Source organism: Rhagoletis zephyria, unplaced genomic scaffold (assembly GCF_001687245.7).
Source record: "Rhagoletis zephyria isolate East Lansing unplaced genomic scaffold, Rhagoletis_zephyria_1.1 Rzeph_scaffold_00292, whole genome shotgun sequence".
Lineage (NCBI taxonomy): Eukaryota > Metazoa > Arthropoda > Insecta > Diptera > Tephritidae > Rhagoletis > Rhagoletis zephyria.
Window position 1 is genome coordinate 134,128 of NW_016157376.1, and position 24,143 is coordinate 158,270.

Consider the following 24,143-nt stretch of genomic DNA (forward strand, 5'->3'; position numbering starts at 1 on the left):
TCATGCAGATGGGTTATGTGAAGTGGGCCCGAAGTCGGTCCAGCGGTTCATGATATATGACAGTTTATGTCTGTCACATGAACCACGTATATGGTACAACAGCACATACATGAAAAATCGAAAACATAGTGAAAAATTGTTGCTATAATGTGCTGTGTTTATTTTTTCTTCGGATAAATTAAGTCAAGTATAAACATGGCTGCAAGTTTTTCAATAGGGATTTTGTAGAGCCAATGGAATGAAAGTCACCACAACACAACATATCTGTCATTTCATCGTATTATCGAAAAGGTGGTGTACCTTGGTCTTTTTATTTTGGACTTTGGAGAATCAACACGTGTGTTTAATATAGTTCTTAATTCATATTTCATTTTATTATTTCGTCAATTTCAATATTTTTGCACAAATTTGTTGCAGCGTTTCGTATGAAAAGTTTGAGTACACTGGAAATTTTCCATGCAGGTATTTCTCCTCATTGATTTATAGTGAACAAAACCATTGTGGAAAATTGTGGCTGTGTTGTGTTCTTTGGCTTCGAATGAAGTTTTTTCAAGTGCTCTTTTACTGTCGATTGTGAATTTCATTTGTGCGTTTACCATACGATTTATCGAATTCGTTCCTATGCATTGAGTTTTTCGTTCGCTATTGAATAAAATGCCACGATCCAGTCGTTCAAATATAGGCCGACGTACGCGTCTTGCGAACATGATGTTATCGCAAAGAAGATCGCAAAATGTTGAGGAGCACTTCCAGCAAAAGGAAGTACGGCGAGCAGGATTTTTTATTAATTTTTCAATATTTTTCAATATTTGGTGTAGAGAAGCACACCGGGGTACCGCTAGTATTAACAATATTTTTCATGTTGAATGTTTTTTGTTAACTTTTTATTTACAGCTGCGAGCAAAATATGGCAGAAAAATTCAAAATTATATTGTTTGCTACTTATGTGTATTTATTTATTTTCAATAATTTTATTTTTAATAGTTCCGTCTACTATATAACAGAAACCACATAAATAAAAGTTTCAAAGCTTGCACAAAATTCCCAAAAATAAATCAAACTTAAAAATATTTTCATAAATATTTCGAACTTTTTATTCAGGACCTTTATAAGACTTTCGGGTATACAGTTTTGTAGCCCGTTCACTTTTAGTCTGATAAAGTGCAAGTTTCAAGTCGCTAAAAGTTACCGTTGATTTTTTATATTTTTTTGCGGATGGTGTAGCGCTTTTTTTGCCATATAAAATACTTGTCAACTTTGTGCACACACGAGCGCCTTGGTATAGGCAACGGATTTGTGCACAGTAGCGACAGCACAGTTAGTGAATCGCACAATCGTTACTGCAAACAACAAAAATTGTTAGCTGACAACTCGACAATTCGCATTGTTAAAAGTTAGTGAATCGCACTACTGTCCTCCGCAGTGAAATTCCAAACCAGGCAGTATAAATACTAGTTCGTTAACTAGTATGCGCTAAAGCGACGGCCTACTACTTCGGCAATTTCGAACAACTTATGCGATCAGTGACATCTGTCTTTGCATATCCACAACCAAAACTAAAATGCGGTTAATTGCTTTCATTACAAATGTCGGCTGTGGCGCCGAGAGAAGACTACCGATTCTGGTTCTGAGATCTCAGGTTCGAGTGCGCGTGGAGGTTGTTAAAGTAAAGTAAGTAAATTAATTTAAATAATTATTTAAATTTAAATATAAAATAAAAATTGTACATACATTTAATTTCATTTGGAAAAAACCTAATAGGGAATTTACAGGCAATTTTTAGGTGAAAGCAACAATCGCCTGGTGTAAACGGCCTTTCAATTAATCGCTTTCAATGAAGTTGGTCGGCTGCCTACTTTCGTTCAACTTTTGGTACAACTAATCGCCTGTGAAAGTTGAATCATGTAAATTCCCTATAAATACTCAAATACCATAAAAAATTAAAACAAATAATTTGTTGTTCTTTTTAAAACAATAAGATTAAAAATTACAAGAGATATAAATAAAAAATAAATATAAAAAAGATTCGCTTACTGAGATTCGAACTCGGATCTCTTGATTTGGCGTGCTAAAGCTTTACTCTGTCGACCATTGCCACTGTTGCAGCGCCGCGAATGACATACTTATGATTTTCACGGGGAATGAATAGGCAGTCTATCCCGTCAACTGGTATGATGCTACTAGTATTTCTACTGGTAGCGTGCTGATGCAGGAGCGGACAATTGGCATCTCCTATGACACCGCCATGTTAAAAATTCCAGTCGCTAACATTAAAAAAGGATACAACGTGAACTAGTTGGGCTGAAACGCAAACTGGTAGCATTCTGGTTCACAACCAGTGTCGCCATTTTAGCCGTTTTCCGGTTATATTTAGCCGGTCGGATTAGCCGGCAGCCAGTTTGTTAGCTGTTTTGCAAAAAAATTAGCTCTTTTTAGCCGATTTTACTATTTGCCTTGTTTTCTTAAAATTCAAATATATACATTAGACTGCATCACTCCCCATAAAAAAAATCGTTACTGTTTTTCCATTGGAATTATAAAATCTATTATATTTTAAGACGTCCACGAAAATATTTCGGAAAATATTAAGATTTAAGCGAACTGGACCGATTTGAAAATACCTCCAAAAATGGATGATAAAGATGTTTTTCGAAAAAATCCCCTCAAATGACAAAACGGTTTAAGCTTAAGAAATGTCCATAAAAATATTTAAAAGAAATAAAATAAAACTCTGAACGGAACCGTAATAACGAGATTTTTGATGCTGTTTTTTAACTTTTTTCAAAGATTGGTATGAGAGAAACTTGAATAACTGAACCTAAACTCTTCCGATTTAGACGCGGGAGGTATCATTGGAAAGGTATTTTCTCAAACTTTTTATTTATTTGCTAATAAGCTCATTCAAAGTATGAAAGAGAGAGGTAGGATGAACAAACATCATTCTAAGTTGAATTAAGTAAGATGTGTTGGTATGTGAAAAAAAAATTTGGGACACGAATGACTTTTTTTGCACATAAATAACAGTGGGAAAATATCTTTCTACCAAGATCCCATAAGTATATCCAGAATAGTTTTGGCCCAGTTATTCAAGTTTTTCGTAAATCAATCTTTGGAAAAAGTAAAAAACCAGCATCAAATATCTCATTATTACGAATCCGTTGAAAAGATTTTTAAAAATGTTTATGCAGATTTTTTAAGCCTAATCTGTTTTGTCATCTGAGGGGACTTTTTTCAAAAAATANGCCCAGTTATTCAAGTTTTTCGTAAATCAATCTTTGGAAAAAGTAAAAAACCAGCATCAAATATCTCATTATTACGAATCCGTTGAAAAGATTTTTAAAAATGTTTATGCAGATTTTTTAAGCCTAATCTGTTTTGTCATCTGAGGGGACTTTTTTCAAAAAATATTTTAAGAAACTATTTTTATTCATAAAAAACTTAATTTTTGGAGGTATTTTCAAATCGGTCCAGCTCGCTTAAATCTTCACATTTTTCCGAAATATGTTGGTGGACGTCTTAGAATATAATAGATATTGTAATCCCGGCAGAAAAACCGCAACTTTTTTTGGTGATGTAGTCTAATATACATATGCTTCCATTTTAGACTAAACGACTCAAAATCTGTTAGAAATGGCTACTAGCCTTATCGCGGAGAAAATTTTCATGTCAGGCAGGGTGTTTAGGCGTGTCTGCTAACACCAGGCGCCTAAATACATGCTATGTACTGCTGCATGTAATTGAACTTTCTAAAGTTTTGATTAGATAGCACTTCAAAGTATGCTCAGCCTAGTCTGGTGCATCCTCCGGACACTGCTTCCGGAGCATTTTGCGGACTCTGCATGGCTTACATCCGTGCAGAGCTGGTAAACGAACTTTACCATTGGCCACAGTGCCTACCCACCATTTTTGAACCAATAATATTTTTTTTTTTATATTTTATAAATACATACATGCAAACATACTGGTCTGTCTCCCCTCTCACTGAGTTATTCACAGCAGTGTTGCCATGTTTTTGGCATGAGAAAACGTCCCTCTTGGTCTGAAAAAACGTCATTTCCTACCCAAAAACTTCTTTTCCATGTACGCACGCAGAATTGTTCTTATTAAACTTTTATTATATACAAAGGTACATATGTACGTAAGGTATATTAAAATGTCATTTCGACAGAGCACATTTAAGATTCATTAGTGGTATTCACCAAAGTCAGCAAGTGCCCTGGCACTCTGGCAAAACAGCAGATGAGCTCAAGCAACGACATTGACAACAATTTGGTGAATACCACTATTTTAAACTCGTTTGAGATCGTTAATATAAAAATCCTTTTATACATACACTTGTGATCAGCTGATTAAGTCATCAACATTTTGATCGATATTGGCTGTTTTTCTTTTGTTTATTATTTTTGCATAGCTCATTATATCACTAACACAATATAAATCCACAGTTCAAACTTTGTGCAAAAATTATAAAAAATCTGCAAAGTTTCAGCTTTTTTCAAGTTTTTATTCAGAATTTTTTTCCTTCCTAAGGTGTTGAATTACTCGAAACNGCCAATACATGTCACATCCGGCGTACCTCAGGGCAGCCATATTGGTCCCGTCTTGTTTATTTTATTTATAAATGACCTTCCTAAGGTGTTGAATTACTCGAAATGCTTAATGTACGCTGATGATGTTAAGCTCTTTAAGTACATTAGTACTGCAGAAGATAGGGAGCATTTGCACGCTGACCTAACCTGCATTTTCCATGTCACTCAATTTGAAAAAGTGTAAAATCATTACTTTCTCTAGAAAATCTTTCTACCCAAATTCGTATATGATATCTGACCACAATGTTGAGCAAGTGACCAATTTCATTGACCTAGGTGTAACTATGGATCCGAAACTAGAATTCAAGTCTCACATAAACTCCTGCGTGATTAGGGCTAGAGGATTGTTGGCTTTTCTTAAGCGCTGGGCCAAGGAGTTCAACGATCCTTATGTCACTAAAGTTCTCTTTACCTCTCTAGTTAGACCGATTTTGGAGTATGCATCTATAGTATGGAATCCTAGCTATCAAATTCATAGTGACAGGCTCGAATCAGTGCAGAAACAGTTCCTGTTATTTGCCCTCAAAAATTTATGTTGGGACTCGTCTAAAAATCTCCCACCCTACAAGGATCGCCTGAAGCTTATAGATTTGCCGACGCTTCAGAGTCGTAGAGAGATGCTTGGTGTTCGTTTTTTAATTAAATTAATGAACGGGATCAGTAGTCCCTTTTTACTGAGTGAGATAAATTTTTGTATTCCCACAAGATCCACGAGACATTTTAAACCTATTGTGTTGAGTATTTGTAAATCAAACTTTGAAATGCATGATGCTTTTCGGTGTTTATGCCAAGATTTTAACAAGCATTATGATTGCTTTGACAAATCTGAATCCCTTTTTGTAATAAAGAAAACTTTGCTTAACAATTTAACTAAATAAATTAATACCGTGAACGAAAAAATTACACAACATCTATGACTGCTTAATACAATTGTAACGGCTTCGTATATTTCCGCGACCGCGTAGGACAATACGAGCAGGGATCGGAAGCTCGGCCTTTCCGACCATGATCAACGGCCTGTAAACAGCGCGGAGCGGAAACTAGGTCTTTCCGCCCGCCGCACACAAAAGTAGACTGGAGACAAGGCCTCGCCAGCTACCCAAATTGCTATTGTATATCATTATTATCTTTACAAGTTAATATTTATAATTATTTCACTCTGTAATGTATCACACATACTTAAATATTCTAAATCTTTTTATCTCAATTGTCTGTAATGAAAACATTTTTCTGTAGACTAAATAAAAAATATAAAAAAAAACTGGTAGCTTTCCCTGCAAGGTAGCTATTGACGCGCACACACTCACCCATACATACACTATACTTACACTTGGTATATTATCGCTATTGCAAACTTGCTCCGACAATAATCGATCTCGAATCTCCCATGCGAAAATGCTCGGACATTCCCGCTTGTAATCAGCTATTTTTTGTACGACAGGTGTTGTGGCGACACGTGGTTTTGAGCCACCTATCGCCCGTGGCTTAATGGATCCCGTTTCGTAATATCTGAAAATATGAAAGAGTTAATAACGGTTTTATGCTGAAATTTCGTAGTTGTACCACACTGCTTATAGCCTTAAACGGTGGTCCATAATTTACGTAAGATTTTAAATAAATGGAAAGGAAAGATGTTTTTACAATTTCATTTTCCTTTTAGTTATTTAATCATAAAGTACATAGGTTAGGGTTATGTCTGGAATAGTACAGTGTGCAAATGAGCCTCAATTATGGGACACCCAAGAATGATAGAATACAAGATTGCGCCGTCCTGGCCGTTGACATTTGTGTACCACAAGTAAACAAAGAATAGAGCGAAAAGAAGAACGAATTGAAACTGCTTAAACGGTTCACTTTACAGCGAAAAACGTGTTTTAATTTTGCTAAATGCGAAAATATTGCATTTTCACATAATCTATTAGAGAATAGTGAACGTTAGTGCACTCGATTGCTTTGCAATCGAAGCTTCTGCAGCAAACATTTTAGTGCACTCCATTGCTTTGCAATTAAGGCTGATGCAGCAAACTGCGGCAGGATCCCAGCGGGATTATTTAGTTAACTTGCTAAAGGAGGATTCTTGGAGCAGAAGCGAAGTGATTGTGACGAAATGCTGGCAATATAATAATATAGATACATTTCGAGAACGGCTTTACCGCGCCCTATGTATACAAAATGCAGCGATTCGTCGCAGCGCTACAGTTGCATCTACGCATCTCGCATCTTGACGGCTGTCGAAATTTAGCACAGGGCACTTCATTCTATTAGTTTTTAAACCGTCTTCAACTCAAAAAGCACTCACAAATTGCAAATTAACACAATTTAAACTGATTTTCCACTTATATTTAAAATTCTCTTTGTCGCTGATTTGTAAACAAAGGTTTATTTACAAGTTACCACAACTGTCAAAATCGGCAAAACCAAAGTAGCGGTACCACTGACGGCGCCACCTTTGTTCGCTGCACCGTGTGGGACACCCTTATTATAGCATTTTTATGCTAAGTCAATACGTAATTGATTTTTTGATTGTGTACCTAAATGCAAAACATTCGAATACATACATACCCTGCAAGGAAACCGCGGGCTAGTGAATCAAATTTCTAGTTCCATAATACATACTTGTTTCTTTCGTCTGTCGATTTTAGAACTGGTTCGGAACTGTAGAATTTAGGACTAGTTCGGAACTATCGAAAAAGGGATGCAGCGGGGGCAATTGACACTTCCTAGGACATCGCCATGTTAAATTCGCCAGTTGTTTGCATGCAAAAGAGATTTATCGCGAACCAGTACTGGGTCTAAATGTACTAGAAGCGCGCTAGTTCAGAACTAGAGATTTTCCCCACAGGGTACATATACATGTACATATAAATTTTTACATACATACATTTGAATATGCATATACAGCAGGAAACCGCTAAATGGTGCATAATCCCGCTTAGTTATTATTAGGGATGTGCCGGATTGAGATTCTGCCGGATAACCGGATTCCGGATACCATGTAAAATATAAGAGCCGGATTCGGATATCCGGTAGACTGCTGCACTTATAAATGTCACAATATTGTATATCTCTTTTTGTTTAGTGACACACTTATGACCAGATTATCTGCTTTTTCGAGCTGAACTATCCCAAGAATGATACAATATATCATATGTTATATGCATGACGTCGAAATCGTCGATAATGAAGTACTGGTGATAACCAGACCTTGAACAACCGGCTCTTAGCTTAGGTGAAAATACTTCTGTTTAAAATAGACATTAGATTTGAAGAACTTTTCTATTTACAGCAACAAAATTAAACCTTTATAGGAGCTGTTTTCATTATAAAGTCTTGCTTAAGCAGCAGCGGTATGGTACCGCGCGGTATAACTCCGTATGGCATGTCTGCTCATAGAGCGCTACTGCCATGCATATAATAGAGTAGGTAACGTCAATAACGATGTTTAACTGCACATTAGTGTTAACTAGAGATGGCGAAAACTACCCTAATGGGCTGTTTTTGCTAACGCGTAAAAGCACATTTAGCGCATTTAGCTCTAAATGCTACTCTAAATGTACATTTATCCATACAAAAATCGTCACCTAAATGCAACACCATTTCTGCATTAAGAATCTAAATCAGAGGTTCCCAAACTTATTTTTATCGTAGACCCCTTTCAAAACTTTACTGGTTTCGGTGGACCCCCTGATGCTCATTTCTAATATATTCCCAAAGCTCATCAAAAAATATGAAGATTAAATCAAACGATGTAATTTTGCATCGCGGGTGGGTTCAAAAACTAAATTCGGAGTTGTAAAAATAATAATAAAATATTTTCTTGTGTGATTACACACTTGCAAGTTATAAAAAACAGAGCTCGTAAAGCCATGAAAGAACTATTTCGCACTGAGGAGATATATTTTTTAAGAGTTTGTATGTGATGCATGGGCGTAGCCAGGTAGGGGCAGGGGGGGTTCTCGAGCATCCCCGCCCCCCCCTAACTTTCAAATTTTCCGTATATATATATAAAATAGTACCCTGAAATGCCAGCTTAATAGGGTCGAGCCCCCCCCTAAATTTCATTCTGGCTACGCCGAATCACATTGTGATGTATTTGTCAAATAGTTTATTTGTGTTGATGGCATCATTTTTATATTTATCGCTGCGATAAAAATGAGTCATTCGCATTTTTAAAACACAAAACTTGAAACAACAAAACTGCTAAGCTTTTGCGCCAAACTTCAAATTCAGAAACTGGCAAAATAGAAAAACCCGAATCTAGACAAATCGATGATAAACAAACAAGCAAGCAAGGAGCTCAAAAAATGTTCCACCGTCTTATCCTCTTCAAAGCAGTATGGGCAAATGGAGTGGTCATTTACGCCTATCAGGAAAAAACTAGATAGACCTTCTGAGATTGAAGGCAACATGAGTTTTGCCCACCTGCATCCAATCAATGGCTCCCAGTCATTGCTCAGCGAAGTATCCACCAGGCCTCTGATGGTGGCTTCGATGGTCGAATTGGGGAGTGCTATAACTGGCTGCGGATCGAAGAATACCTGGTCTAACCCAACTGTGGCCAAAGGGTCAGATGTCTCATTTCCAGGCACTCCCGAGTTGCCCGGTACCCAGAGTAAAGCAAGCTCGTTATCTTTACCAACATAATTTAGTCGCCACTAGCATTGCCGAACTAGTTTGGAAGTACTTCGATAGAGGGCTGGCCAATTCTTTAAGTGTAGTTTGGCTGTACCTGTAGACACGTAAACTCCTTCCTCTCCACCACGAAGTCTATGGCTTTGGGAATTGCAAATACCTCAGCCTGGAAGACCGAAGCATATTCCCCAAGAGAAAGAGTGAAGCTTATCCACATTAACTTCGAAAAATACTCCAGATCCTGACTCTGAGTCAGTTTTGGAGCCATCAGTGAAGATTCGACAATGTACGAGTGCGGGCTCAGTGCTGGAATTAAACCAGCATTCCCCCTCAGTGAACTCTCTCTCTCTAGAATCTCTTTATCAAAGGTAATGGTGGCGTACTACCCTGTAGCATTGAAAAGACATAAGTGCTCAAATATCTGCCGTAGGCAATTTCCGCATCGCTTCACTCAGTGTTATACCAACATCCGATTCTTTTTAGTCTGACAAAAATTCCCACAATTCGAACATGGTTTAATGGAAAAAGTGGCAACATTTCTTTTTCGCGTATACAGTGGCTAGCTGCGTTTCAGTGATCGCCGATCGAGATCTCATTTATTATTTTACATTATTTGGATAAAGAAAAGTTACTCAAATTCAACATCGATGTGATGCTGATAGAAATCTGGATCAACTTGTGGTCAACTCTGTTTGTTTTGTTTCGTATTTAAGTGAGGAAATTTTAATTGACAGCACCGGCAATTGAATATATTCACAAACAAATTTTTGGTTATGGTTAAAACAATTCATATATTTGTATTGAATTTTTTCTTTACAAATTATTTTTTCCTTTTCAGTAGGGTTTTTCGCACATTATCTTCTCCGTGAGGATTGATCGTGATAGATACGGATCTGAGTAAGCGTCTGGAACACGGCTGTTTGTCAAAAGCATACGATTTGGAACTCGCGTAAATGTACATTTGCTAAATGCGATAGCATGAACACTCTTCGAAAAACATATGTTTGAAAGCGCTTAATGTTGCATTTTAAATGCAACAAAAACGCTGCATAGGCGCCGTTTTTTCAATGTGTGGTTATCACTACCTCCCAGTTAAAGATCATTATCGACATCTTCGACATCATGCATTAAACATGGGATCGATAAACCAGTCAATGTATTTAACCGAAGCGTTTGCCTCCGGTTTGTGTTAACCGGATATTGAAAGGCCATTGCAGACCGTTTGCGACATGGTTTCAGCGTTCTACGCAAAAATTTGTTCATGAAATAATTTGGTATTAAATATATAAGCCTGAAAAGTGTTCTAGCATCGTTACAAAAATTTTAATTTACTGTACTATGGTCTTAGAGCTTACCCCACGACTCCCCCTTCTACTATTCTGTTAAAAAAGCTGTGGTGTGACAGAAATGTCAGGTGGAGTATGAAAATTTCCACTGTTAAACCATATCTGTCTTGCCGAATTTTTTACCATCGCTGTCTTAACATCAGCTGTCATTTCGTAGTTTGACAACTCAGTATTCATCTTGCCGCGCCATCTACATTGGGTACAGATTGGTGTGATTGGTTTGATGCCATTTTGAAGGTGATATGTTAGGGGACAAAGTTAAAAGAGAAATTTGACCGATGTTAAGACACATTTAGTAGAAAATGGAGACCTGCACCCGGATTCCAACATTCGCTATCGCTAAAACTCCAACGCCAAAAAGTGCTAAATGAATTTTAGCAATTTTCAGCGATTTTCGCGATTGTATCATGAAAATGCAACTCTAAAAATCGCCAGTTTTGGCTCATTTTTTGACAAATTTTAGCGATAAACAAAATGAACCCGGATAAAGTGAGTGAACTGTTTTTGACAGCTCAAACACCTAAAATGGCGATTCCAGCATTTTTTCCATCGCTAAAAATACTTCTTTTTCGCTTAAAAGCCTGCAAATTTGACGACGACAAATATTCGGTGCTAAAACAGTAAATCAACAAAAAACAGGTAATATTTAGATAGTTGTTTGTTTAAAATACTCCATTAAATAAAAATGGTAGAAATTCATATTAAAAATGGAAAACTGCAACAGTAGATGGGTGCAAATGAGTAAAAATATAGGCTTGTTCAATATTTGGAAGAACACAGGGAATTTGCTCATGACAGGTATGGAAAATATTTTCTCGTAAATGAAATCGTTTAAGTTCCCTTTTTTTAAATTCGTGAATGACACCGGGTGCAACGTTTTCTGGAGCAGTGGAACCATCTTGCCCAGAAACTAAGCGCGTGTGGAGGAGCCATTAAAGACCGTGAAGGATGGAAACAGAAAAAAGTCAACCAACTATTTTTGATGCGATCACCATTAAAAAATCCTTTGCACTGCCTTTAATAAACATTATTGTTGGATAGGAACGAATTTTCATTTCACGCGGTAAATACGAAAATCGTGTACAAAGAAGTTTTCGTGCTCGTATATTCAGGCCATGTAGTTCCAGAGCAACTTGCCCGAAAATTGGCTCCGTGTGTTTGCAGTAACCACACCATTGTTCATAAAATATGACCATGGTCCTTCCAAGAAACCATTGGGTGTGTGGTTTAGTAAATAATGGCTAGCAATATAATATATATAATGGCTTGTATAGTGAATTAAGATTTATATTTATTGCTGGTTTTCATGAATAGCATTACAGCAGTTTTCTGTATTTATGGCTGCAACAAAATGCTTAATTAACCGACTTGTTATCACTTTGCAAACACTTTATTTAATTTGCAATCCAAAACTCTTCGATTGTACTTTATTAATTTCATTAATAAGTTATATGAATTTATAATAAATAGTTCAAAATTATTGAAAAGTTGTACCTACTCCTATTTTCACTATTTATCACTGTTAAAATCAAAACAAAATTTGACAGCTGCCGTTGCTGCACAGCGCTCCTGGCGGCCGGATAAAGTACTAAAATTTAGGCTAAGCAATTTTTAGCGATAGGGTGGACAGAATCGCGATCTTCGGAGTTCGCCAAAAATTCGGATATAATTTTAGCTTAGGCGTTTTAGCAGATTTTAGCATTTTAGCGATAGCGAAAGTTGGAATCCGGGTGCTGGGGTTACATATATACGGATATACATCAGTGGTGCACAGCGTTGGCAGAGCTCCCAATACAATATTTTTGTATCAGTGAAGGCAAAGAAAGTATATCGTTTTTGCGGGCTGCAGGGGAGTCGTTTTTGCGACCCGCCGGCGAACTGTGCTTTTCATCAGACGGCGAGTTCACCGGCGAACAAATTGTTCACCAAACAAGTCGTTACGACGTCGCACATAGGGGTATTTAGCCGATTTATGCGGCCAAAATTATTTTTATGAATATTTCAATTCAAATTGTTTAGAAAAGACGTGTTATGACGTATAGAATTGCAAATATTTAAAATCATGTAAATATAGGTAAAAACTTAACAGAGTTGCCACCTGTTAAAAAATTTTGTTCAATTAGTTAAATGAATTGCTGCAATATGGGTATCAATGGAAATGGGTTTGAAAAGGCTTTATCTCTAAGGAACCTTCCAGGGTTTAAAAAATCAAATTCAACTTTAATTAAAGGAATTAAATAATTCAAATATGTACCACAGTATAGGTAAGAAATGGGTGTATTCGACGTGCAATTAATGCGACAGTGTTACTCTTTTATGAAAGAGTATCACGTTCTACGCGACAATTTGGGCGAATAAAATTTTGACAATCAGTTACTCATCATTGGCAAATCAAAAGCAACATAAAAATTTTTACTGCGCAACTTCTGCAACATTTTAGAAAAGTTTAAGTTGAGCATCAGCAACATGTTATCCGGAAAGCAACAAATCTGCAATATTGCGGTAATTATTAGGTAGCTCGAACGCACCCAATGTAATAAAACTACATTTTTGTAATAATAACATTCTTATTTATTGTTAAGAGAATTTTGTAGGTATTAACTTGGAATTTACTCAAGCATCCTCAATTACAGAAATATCGGAGTTTTCGTATTTTCAACGCATTGCTTTTCCATACCAAGTGCACCGAGTTTGGTACAAATTAATAAATCGGTTACCGAGATATACATTTGTGGTCAAAAGTGCACGGCGCCACGCCCATTATCCAAAAGTTATAATAATTTTATTTAATGCTAATAGGTTATTCCAAGAATCGATTTAGAGTGAATTAGCTTCAGTAGTTATTGATTTATCGCAGTTTTCGCGTTTCTGTAAATTATGGGAAGGGGCCGTGATTATCGCCCGATTACAAGAATTTTTGGCAGTTATGCTAGATATAGCCTAAGCAAAGATCATACCGAGTTTGGTGCGGATTAGTGAAGCGGATACTGAGATACAGCATTTCATCATAAGTGGCGGGGCCACACCCATTTTCTAAAAATTTAATAATGATCCTATTTTGTTCCAAAATTTTACTTTACATACTAATTTTTAACAATTTGGATACAATATTTGCTGAAATATCGTAGATTTATCTAAATTGACATTTATCTAAATTTAAACGCTTGTATACCCAAAACTATTTCTTTAATCATCACTTATATAACACCAATGTAAAGGAAAACAAGTGTTTATTGCGATATATATAACACAGTTGAGTTCGCCTTACAATCCCGCAGATTTCTAGCAACAGGACCGGAAGGTCCTAGAAAACATGGCCTTGGCTAATATTTCGAAAACTATTTACTTTTACATTAAATGGATTCATATTCTAGTTCAGCGGCCTCAAATTCATCTAAAAAGTTTATTTTAGTGTTAAAACAGATCTAAAGTAGTGTTACTGTATACTAGTTGCGTTTTTAGATTTTTCCTTAATACATTTTCTAAGTTAAGAAATACCACTTATCTGCCATTTTCTGCGGGCAGTCTTTTCACACTATATTAGCCAAATTTCTAAGCTTTCAATTGAACAAAGAATAATAACGCGATCTCTTCCGGAGATACAACAAATTCCTTAATATTCACAAAAATTAACAAAAAAAATACTCGCTGAAAACCGCTATTTTCGTTACATTTAAATTGAACGTTTGCTTAATGAAATTATAAAAAAAAAATTTGCCTTAAATGCATTATTACCGACTGTATGCGGATCCATCACTACTTTTTAATAATATGATGCAGTAATCAAAATATTAACTTAAAACCGTCACGATCTTTCTAGAGAGCGAAAATTTATTTATAAGCAGCGTTAGAATATTCTGTTTCCGGTCAACAGTGAGCGTTCGATTAGCAAGTTAGAAAAGTGAGGGGGACTGGGAAATATTATTTGGAATGTTCTCTACCGAAAGTGACTAATTTTTTAAGTTTTCTTTTAAGTTTTGTCAAATTGGTTTTTGGCCGCCTAAATCGTACAAATACCCCTATGTGCGTCGTTTGGCAAATTGGGTATGTTTCCACAGAATGCTATATATGTATTCTTGTTATCTGTACTATATATAAAACAATTAAGAAAGTCTAAGTTCGGGCGGAGCCGAACATTAAATACCCGGCGCAAGTATTAAATATATGTTTCTTCACCTTTTCGAAACCTACCGCTAGATGTTAAGCCGGGGTGTATCAATTTTGGTAAATTGGCGTCCTTCAATTTCGAAATATTGAAGTTTCGAGCATTTCTGAAATTTACCGTTATATGAAAACCGGCCGTAATTTTAGTCCGATTTCAATGTGGCAAGCACAATAACCACACCGAGTTTGGTACAAATTGGTAGAACGGTTACCGATATACTTATATGTGATCATAAGTGGGCGGTGCCACGCCCATTTTCCAAAATTTTACCATAAACGTATTTCTTGGTAAAGAATTGTTGCAAGCATCAATTTTGAATAAATTAGCTTCAATATTTACTGATTTATCGAAGATTTTGTATTTCTCTAAATTACCGTCGTATGGGATGTCGGCGTGGTTATTGTCAGAATTAAAAGATTTTCGGCCATTTGGTATGGTGTACCAAGGCCAACAACTGTGCCAAGTTTGGAAGAAATTGGTGCAGCGGTTACCAAGATATACACATGTAACCATAAGTGGGCGTGGCTACGCCCATTTTCGAAAAATTTATAACATTCTTATTTTTCGTCTAAAAATTGTTGTAAATTTCAATTTTGAGTGAATTATCTTCAGTAGTTACTAAAATATCGCAGTTTTCGTATTTCTGAAAATTACCGTTATATGGGAAGTAGGCGTGGTTATTGAGCGATTTTAAAAATTTTCGGCCATTTGGTATGTTATGCGAAGGCCAACAACTGTGCCAAGTTTGGAAGAAATTGGTGCAGCGGTTACCAAGATATACACATGTAACCATAAGTGGGCGTGGCTACGCCCATTTTCCAAAAATTTATAATATTCTTATTTTTCGTCTAAAAATTATTGTAAATATCAATTTTGAGTGAATAATCTTCAGTAGTTACTAAAATATCGCAGTTTTCGTATTTCTGAAAATTACCGTTATATGGGAAGTAGGCGTGGTTATTGAGCGATTTTAAAAATTTTCGGCCATTTGGTATGTTATGCGAAGGCCAACAACTGTGCCAAGTTTGGAAGAAATTGGTGCAGCGGTTACCAAGATATACACATGTAACCATAAGTGGGCGTGGCTACGCCCATTTTCCAAAAATTTATAATATTCTTATTTTTCGTCTAAAAATTATTGTAAATATCAATTTTGAGTGAATTATCTTCAGTAGTTACTAAAATATCGCAGTTTTCGTATTTCTGGAAATTACCGTTATATGGGAAGTGGGCGTGGTTAAAGTCCGATTTCGCCCATTTTCAATACCAACCTACCTTGGATTAAGGGAAACCTACATACCAAATTTCGTTGAGATATCTCAATTTTTGCTCGAGTTATCGTGTACACGGACAGACGGACAGACGGACAGACAGACAGACGGACGGACAGACAGACATGGCTTAATCGATTTCTTTTTTCATCCTGATCATTTATGTATACATTTGTCTATATCTATCTCGATTCGTTTTGGCTGTTACAAACAACCGTTATGTGAACAAAATTAATATACCCTTGTGCACAAGTGCGCTCGGGTATAATTAAAGCCCAGCAAAACGTGAGAGCAAAACAGCCGATGTACTGGGTCGATTTCTATGATTCAAGTTTTAAAATGACATATTTCTACCACAGTAAAACACAGTGGTATTTTTAAAAAGAAATTTTAATAACGAGTATGTTTAATTAAAGTATTAAATTGATCAACAATACCCCGCATTGCTAGTCCGTTTGCCTTTAACGCTTTTAAGTTTAGAGAGCATCAACAAAACACATACATATTTCTCTCTACGCTCTTCTCTTTTTATACTCATCTAGCACAGCGCAAAATAAATAAAATTATAGTTCAAAAAACTAAAACCTTCCTATTATAATTGCCATTCGTACTGGCATCAGGTATGTAACAAGAATGATAGAATACAAGATTGCGCCGATTGCAGCAGAATTCGTGAGAGTAATTTTAGCGTGACGTCATCGTAGAGTTGACAACTGAGAGCGGCGAGAATGCGGGCGACTAGTGATGTGCTGAATTGTCCCCAATACTTAAAAAAGATTTCGATACCCTATACTTCCTTTTCGGTATCCGATACCGATTATTTACATTAAACCCTCGCCATTATATGCATTTCAGGTTTAGAAAAAACTTTCATTACTAATTTATATGATATCGGCTAAAACACTTGAACTTATCGCCACAGAAAAATATTATTTTATCAGTTTTAACCTTAGTCGATCCAAGGTTCAAGAAAAATGTTTTGACGGATGAAGAAGCCTTTCAGGGGAGAGATTCTGTAGCCAGTTAGCGACAAGTTTCGGATCGATATCGCACTTGTTGACTTACAAATATTTGATATCAAACGTCGACAAAACCGATACCGATTCGAAAATTGTCGTTAACTGGTTACAGAATCTGTCCCAGGCCTACAAAAATGATATCGTCCGATTCAGCTGGAACAAAAATGCTTCAAACAAGTAAGGGTTTCTCTGTATTATGGCATCGAACCGACATATATACATCTTTCATTTGAATCAGTAAAAAAGCTCTATTGGCTCTTACATTCGGGTTTTGTTAGGCGTTTTTTCCATATTTTTGGCCTATGTGCGCTTTTATTCGAAACCTAAATGTTTCGGTACCGAGTATCGAGAGTATTGGGTACTTAAAAGTATTGACTCAGCACATCACTACTGCTGTCTTCTCTACTATGACGTCACCAAACCAGCTGATTCTGTCAAAATCACTGAGAGCCGAGTAGCGGTATCGTCATCGGCGCCACCTCTGTATTCTCTCCACCGTGGGTATGTAACTTGAGAATAGAAATCGCTGCATCTTTTAGGCGCATCAATATTACATACTTAAACCCGAGCTAATAAAAGGAAGGTAAAAGGTAATNCAAGTTATATACCTGATGACATTACGAATGGGAATTGCTTTAAACTTCCATTCTTAAAGTAACCTGATCACAGTACGAATGGAAATTGTAATAGCGAGGTTTTGGTTTTTTAAATTATAATTTTTTATACTCATCTAGCATAGCGCAAAGTAAAAAAATAGCCTTTGCCAGCTTCAGGTATGCGCAAAGCGAAATTTATGTACAAGCAGCGCTGCACGCAAAGCGAAATTTATGTATATACAAGCAGCGCTGCGTTCAAAACAAACAAACACTGTACATCAGTCATGCCCAACGTCGGCAGAACTCCATAAGCAAGTGCCCTGCGCTGGCAGAATTCCATATGCAAGTGCCCCGCGCTGGGCATGACTGCTGTACATCGTGTATTTCGCTTGGCAATTTTGTTTTTTTTTTTACTTCAAAATGCTGCTTGCTGCGGTATCGGCACATGCTCACCACAGTATGCTCACTGTAAGCTTCTTGGTATGGCATACATACATACATTGATCTTCTTCTTTTCCTTTATTTCATAAAGATGAAGTTCGTGAAAAAAAGTTGGCGCTACGCAGCAGAAACCTTATTTTAAATCGCTGTAGTAGCATACAGAATAAATAACCAAGAATACAAGATTGCACCAATCGAGCTGAGAGCAACTGGGCGCGACGTCAACAAATACCAGAATGAGAGAGCAAGACGAACTCAACAAGAAAAAGAGGAAGCATCGAACGAAAGGCAGTATTGCCAAGTTTTAAATTTGAAAAAGCACCAAATTTTTATTGGTGTATTTTATGGACTTTATATGCATACATAATTTTATTGTAAGGATGCCGATTCAAATTAATAAAAATCCATGTTTCTCGCACGACGGTCGATTTCTTCTGGCATGATTGAAGATGCTGCCATATATTTTGTTGTCGCTTATGATTGTCACTGTGCCATGATTTTTTTTTTTAATTTTTGTAAAGTTGCTTACCACACTTACGATTGCTATAAATTTTGCTCCCATTTTTTTAAGATTTTCTAATATGGTGTCTTCAAACTAAAAACAAAAGCACCAAAAACACACCAAGCACCAAACTCAAAAATTTTTGCGTTTTGAATACCCACTAAATTTAGTGCGAAAAGCATCAAGTTGGCAACAGTGAATGTCAACAAAAGTATTTTATGACATCAGCGGTTGGGTGGATGCTGTCAAATCACCGAAGAGAGGGTTAGCGGTCCGCGAATGGATTTTCTGGATCGTGATAAATAACAGAAAAGAAATGTCTGTTTCGCTTCATGCAAATTCTCCACAAAACAAAACTCAACTTCAACAAATCAACATTCAATCAATTGCGTTAGACTTGAATACATGCATACATATGTGCATAACTATGTTCAAATTAGAATTGATATGGTAAAGTACTTTAGCCCTGATTTTTATGGGAATCCTGCCTCTGTCTCGCCGAATTCCATTTTTCCAACGCTGTAGTGGCATGCACAAACAACAGCAAATCAATGATGTACATATGTATGTCTATTTGTTGGGCTTCATGGGAATTTGGCATATTGTTTTCGCGAAGTTGATAAATTAGCAAGTGCGTGCAAGGCAATGGCCCGTAATCGGAGAATAATAGCGGCGGCGCGAATAGGAACGATGCCTGCAATCGGAATTAGATTTGCGTTTATTTATCGACCTCAAATCAATTGTATGGGTGATTTTTACAATAAAAGTCTATCTACACATATCAGTGCCATACCTATCAGTGACAGTGAAAAATATAATATCGTTGCCGCAGTCCCAAATAGAGTTGCTCAGACCGTCCGGCACAGTGCCGTTTTTTACTGTCAGTGCTGCTTCAGTGTTCGTTCCGCAATTTTTTTATACACTCTAAAAACTGCATGTAAAATTGCTACTGAAAAGTGTTTATTTTCAAACAGAATTTGTGTAAGTATACACACAAGATGTTCAAGACTGGGTTTTTGAAGATGAGATGTTTAAAATATACAAATGAAATGTTTAAAATTGCAAACGTTTTTAACGCAAAAATACATTCCCTACTAAGAATAAAAATTAAGTACATTTTATGTGTAATTTTGCTCTACGCGACAAATTTGGTATGCAAAAGTAAACAAGCAGTGTTTAACTTTATTAACTCGGTGTCTAAATTTGCACACATTAGCAGAAGAAACTGGTAACCTCTCCTAATAGGCGTTACTTTAAACAAAACACTTTTAGAGCAAATTTTAAACATTTGATGTGTAGACTGTATAATTGTGAACACTGAGAAAATTCTATAGAAATTTGTGTAGTTTAGTTTAACTAATGATTTAACTATACTTTAAAATAGTTAAATTAACGGCCCTAAGGGCCAAATTCACATTGCTGTACTGCAAATCTGTAGTTAACTGTCGATTCTGAGTTAAATACGCACTGTGAATTTGGACTTAAGTATTTAGAATTCAAAAAACAAATTTCAAATTTGTTGTACGCCACACATACGGTAAGTAAAAGTTAAAAAGCAGTATTTAAATTGATTAACATGTTGTGCAAATTTGCATACATTAAGAGAGGAAACTGGTTACCTTTTTTAATATGCTTAAATTTAAACACAAATTTTTTAGAGTGTAGTTAACTCGGCAAAGATTTGTTTGTGTATTTCACTGACGAGCTGATGGTATTCTTGCAAGTTTTGTTTGATATGGAGAGAAACTTAATCGAGTTGGTGCGGAATTATCCAGAATTATATAATTTGGCAATAATTGCTAATTAAACATTAGTAAAATAAGTCTTCTTGGTTTCAATGAACTTCATTTTGCTGAAAGTACCGGACGACATGCTACGGATGTGTGTGAATTGGTATCACTGATCGATGCTGATTGGCAATGATACCGCACTGATTTGTGAAGATAGATCTTAACTTTTATTATTATGACCAATCGATTACAACACATTATATGTACATACATACGTACTAGGGTTACAGTGGTCGGGCAGATGAATTATGGATACTAATAAAGGAAAAATTCTTCCCCTGAAGCGGTTTTCCCATTTGAGTTTCAATACGGTTTCTCCTTAACTTTGATGCAAAATTACTCACGAGGCGTCGCGAAGCACGCCGGGTATTTGCTAGTCAAAAATATAACTTACCGCCCTATTCCCACACCACTGACACAACTCAGCGGCTGACTATTGCCTTTACTACTGCGCCTAATACTATGCCGCAAATTTGTTTTAAGCTGTCCTATGACAATTGTCAGTTTTATTGTTATGACCTACTGAGTAAGTGACAACGGCGAAACAATGTTTATATTGTGTTTTAGGCACAGTAATTGTGACAATAGTCATATGATGAATTTTGTTAGTGTTGTGGGAATAGGGCGGTTAATTAAGAGACGGCAAGGCGTTACATCGGGGTAATACTACTTAGGCAGTCTGCACACGGTTCGTATAGCTTTAAACGCGTATAAAATTTGTTATGCGGCAACGATTCCTCTACTCCTCAAGATCTGCACACGAAGGAACTTCAAGGCATCAAAGTATCAGGCAAAAAATGTTAAGTGATGCAAAATTATTAATTCTTTAATTAATTTTCAGTTATTTTTCTATTAGTTGCACGAATTTTATTGTTTTATCGGTTTTTTTTTATGAAATGCATGCACGCACACGGAAAATTGTAAACAAACTTCTTTCTCTTTTCTAAGCGTACGTACGCTACAATGCTGTACGACAAGCGATTTGCAGCTAGCTTGCTTTGACGAATTCGTGAAGCTGGCGACTCGTATACAGCCATCCATTTAAATGCACGTGTGCGGCATCAAAGCGTAAAACCGTATGTAGCATCTAATACGCGTCAAAAGCTATACGACCCGTGTGCAGACTGCGTTACATTCGATCGGTATCATCTTCCTGAGAAAATCGAAGTTTCATGATATACCACAAAAGTTTGGCCATTCTACCCCAATCCAATGCGGTGCAAAAGTTGCCAGTTACTCGGTCATACGATTAAACGCTGTACTAAGACCCCAGTATGTGGCACATGTTCGCTTCCACCGCATTCTCCAATTCCATGCTCTCGCACGTTATGTGTGAATTGCTCTGGCTCCCATCCTTCTTCAAACAAAACATTCCCAAAATTCATGCAAATTAAACAAATCATCACCATTAAAACTGACAACAAGTGCTCTTACGTGCAAAAAAAAATCAAATACGTCCTACTTTAAACGAAAACTCAGTCTCTTTAGCCGACAAAGTAAAAATAAATGAAAAGCAACAACAAAACAACCCACCTACAGTTAACGCATGCAAAAATACAGAGAACGTAATAAACCAGTGGCTAGCCAGGGAGAGCGGAATTGGGGGGGAAGGGGGGATGATTTCGTCAATGAAATAAAATTTTATACTTTTGAATTAATAACATAATACTATTATATCCTTCTGATTTATAATTTTTTTTCAGACTGATGACAAAATATCTTTTAATGTATATATAAAATTATCAGTTGGTGGATTATGCATTTGAATATTGAGCCTATACATACTAGTCTTTTCAGACCTTTTGCGAAATATACTAGGACATTTTGTTTAGCTCCCTATGGTGTGTTAGTACTGTCAAATTAGAGCACAAAATCATGGGATGCTCTGATTGGCTGGATGCTGAGTCTCGTATCATGTAATCTATGTCTATATCAGCCAGGGATGGAATTTCAAAATTTCAAACTGTACCTAATGGACTGCAAAAATAGTGCCGAAAAGGAGATGAAAGTTAAAATTGCTTCCTTTTAAGGCTTTTTAAGAACAATATATTTTCAGAAATATTAAGTACACGGAAATAATATAATAATTATTAACTAATTGAATTACACTGTTGGGCAGTCGGCTGGGGAATTGATGAAGCCAAGTTTTTCTAAAAGTCTGGGTTGTATATAGAAAAGTAATTTCTCAGTTTTCTCAGGTTGGCGATTTTCAGCGTTTTTTTCAATGTGAATTTGGGGGTCGCAGAGCAGCATTTAAAATAATTAAAAGTGATATTTATACCATCAAAAGGAATCTGAAACTGCCGTTTCATTTTTACCAAAAAGCGTTTATTTAAAAACAAAAACCCCGCGGCTGTTGGTGCACTTTGGTGAAAATAAACATGAAGAAACATTGGTTGGAAACGTCGTTGAGAAACTTTGTCTGCACATTTCTTTCATATTCCTTCCATATTTTTTAAATTAAAGAGCACTCTAATGGCATGAATACGCCATGGAATAAACGAGTAGAGAAAAAATATATAACGGTAAAAATGGCACATATATACATATATGAAAGAATGTCACAACTTTAAGTTATCGATGCACATTTTTTTTCCTCCCCCCTTCGCCAAGTCCTGGCTACGTCACTGTAATAAACAATAGGGGCGTGAGGAACGCAAAAAACCACATTTTGTGCCCGGAATCAACAAACCAACTCTAAAAAATGATTTTATGGGTAGAGTATATTTTGCTTTGCTGCCTTTATGCTTAAGTGCACATTTAAGATACCTACCCCAAACTGCGCATCAACGGAATTATTTTTAATTTATAAGGAAACTGCTCCGATAGATGCATTCAACATACCTGCACATTAGCGATACCCGCCTTAAAAATTTGCTACTATTATCAATTATCAAACAAGTATTACGTTTATCTGCACTGGCTCTACACTTATCCTAATTTTACAAACTTTTATTTATTTTGCTCTTCTCACAGAACAACGAAAACGGCCAGCATTTTATGTAGTTATATGGATAATTGAATACCATTCGGAAACATTTTTGGATTGCAGTAATTTCTACGTGATAAGTGCTCCTCCATTATTTGGTTTCTTAGGAATTCGGATACCTTTCCCATTGAAGTAGTAAATAAAATTCGCTTAAGTGCTTTTTTCGGTTAAGCGCACAAGTTTTTCATGCAAAGAGGGATGGGCAGCTAAGCAAAATATACTGTATTTATCTTATATGGCTAATAAAATTAGCAAATACCTATTTTCATGGGCGCAAATACCTATTTTCACGAAACCCCCCCGCCCCACCCCCGCCCCCCCTAAATTCCAACGTTTAATTGTAAGTTTCTTTTCTTTGAATTCACAATCAATTTCCAATTCAAAAACTGTATGCAACAAATTAAAACTTTGGGTGTCTTCACATTAATTTCGGTAGTTTTGGTAAACTGCTGGTTGACCCTCGATAATTTTATCAACTGTGAACGTCCTTTTCAGTTTAGTTTTGTTAGTTTGATAAACAGTCTTTTACTTAAAAAAGGTAAAACAATTACTATCTCTTAGTTTGTACTTGAATTTAGGTTTAGGTATGCTTAGCGTTCACTGAGGTTTTGTAGAAAAAACAAAAATTAATTCATCACTAAAACAATTTATCGATTTACAGAAGACACTCGAAGACTATTGTTTAAATCAGGGCTGCTCAAAATTTTTATATTGAAGTGATATCACAATATATCTACAAAATTTATGTGTACACTGAGACTTTTTTTTGTAATTTAAATAAAGCTAAAGATACAAGTATATTT

At 36.2% G+C, this 24,143-nt stretch overlaps 1 protein-coding gene across 1 annotated transcript in view; it reads right to left on the reverse strand.

The window, feature by feature from the left end:
- Positions 1-24,143, reverse strand: part of LOC108358752 (uncharacterized) — a 181,723-nt gene that overhangs the window by 78,869 nt on the left and 78,711 nt on the right. The window contains exon 2 of the mRNA XM_017610225.1: positions 5,918-6,098. Coding sequence (XP_017465714.1) covers positions 5,918-6,098 — 181 coding nt within the window. The remainder of the gene's footprint in view (positions 1-5,917; positions 6,099-24,143) is intronic.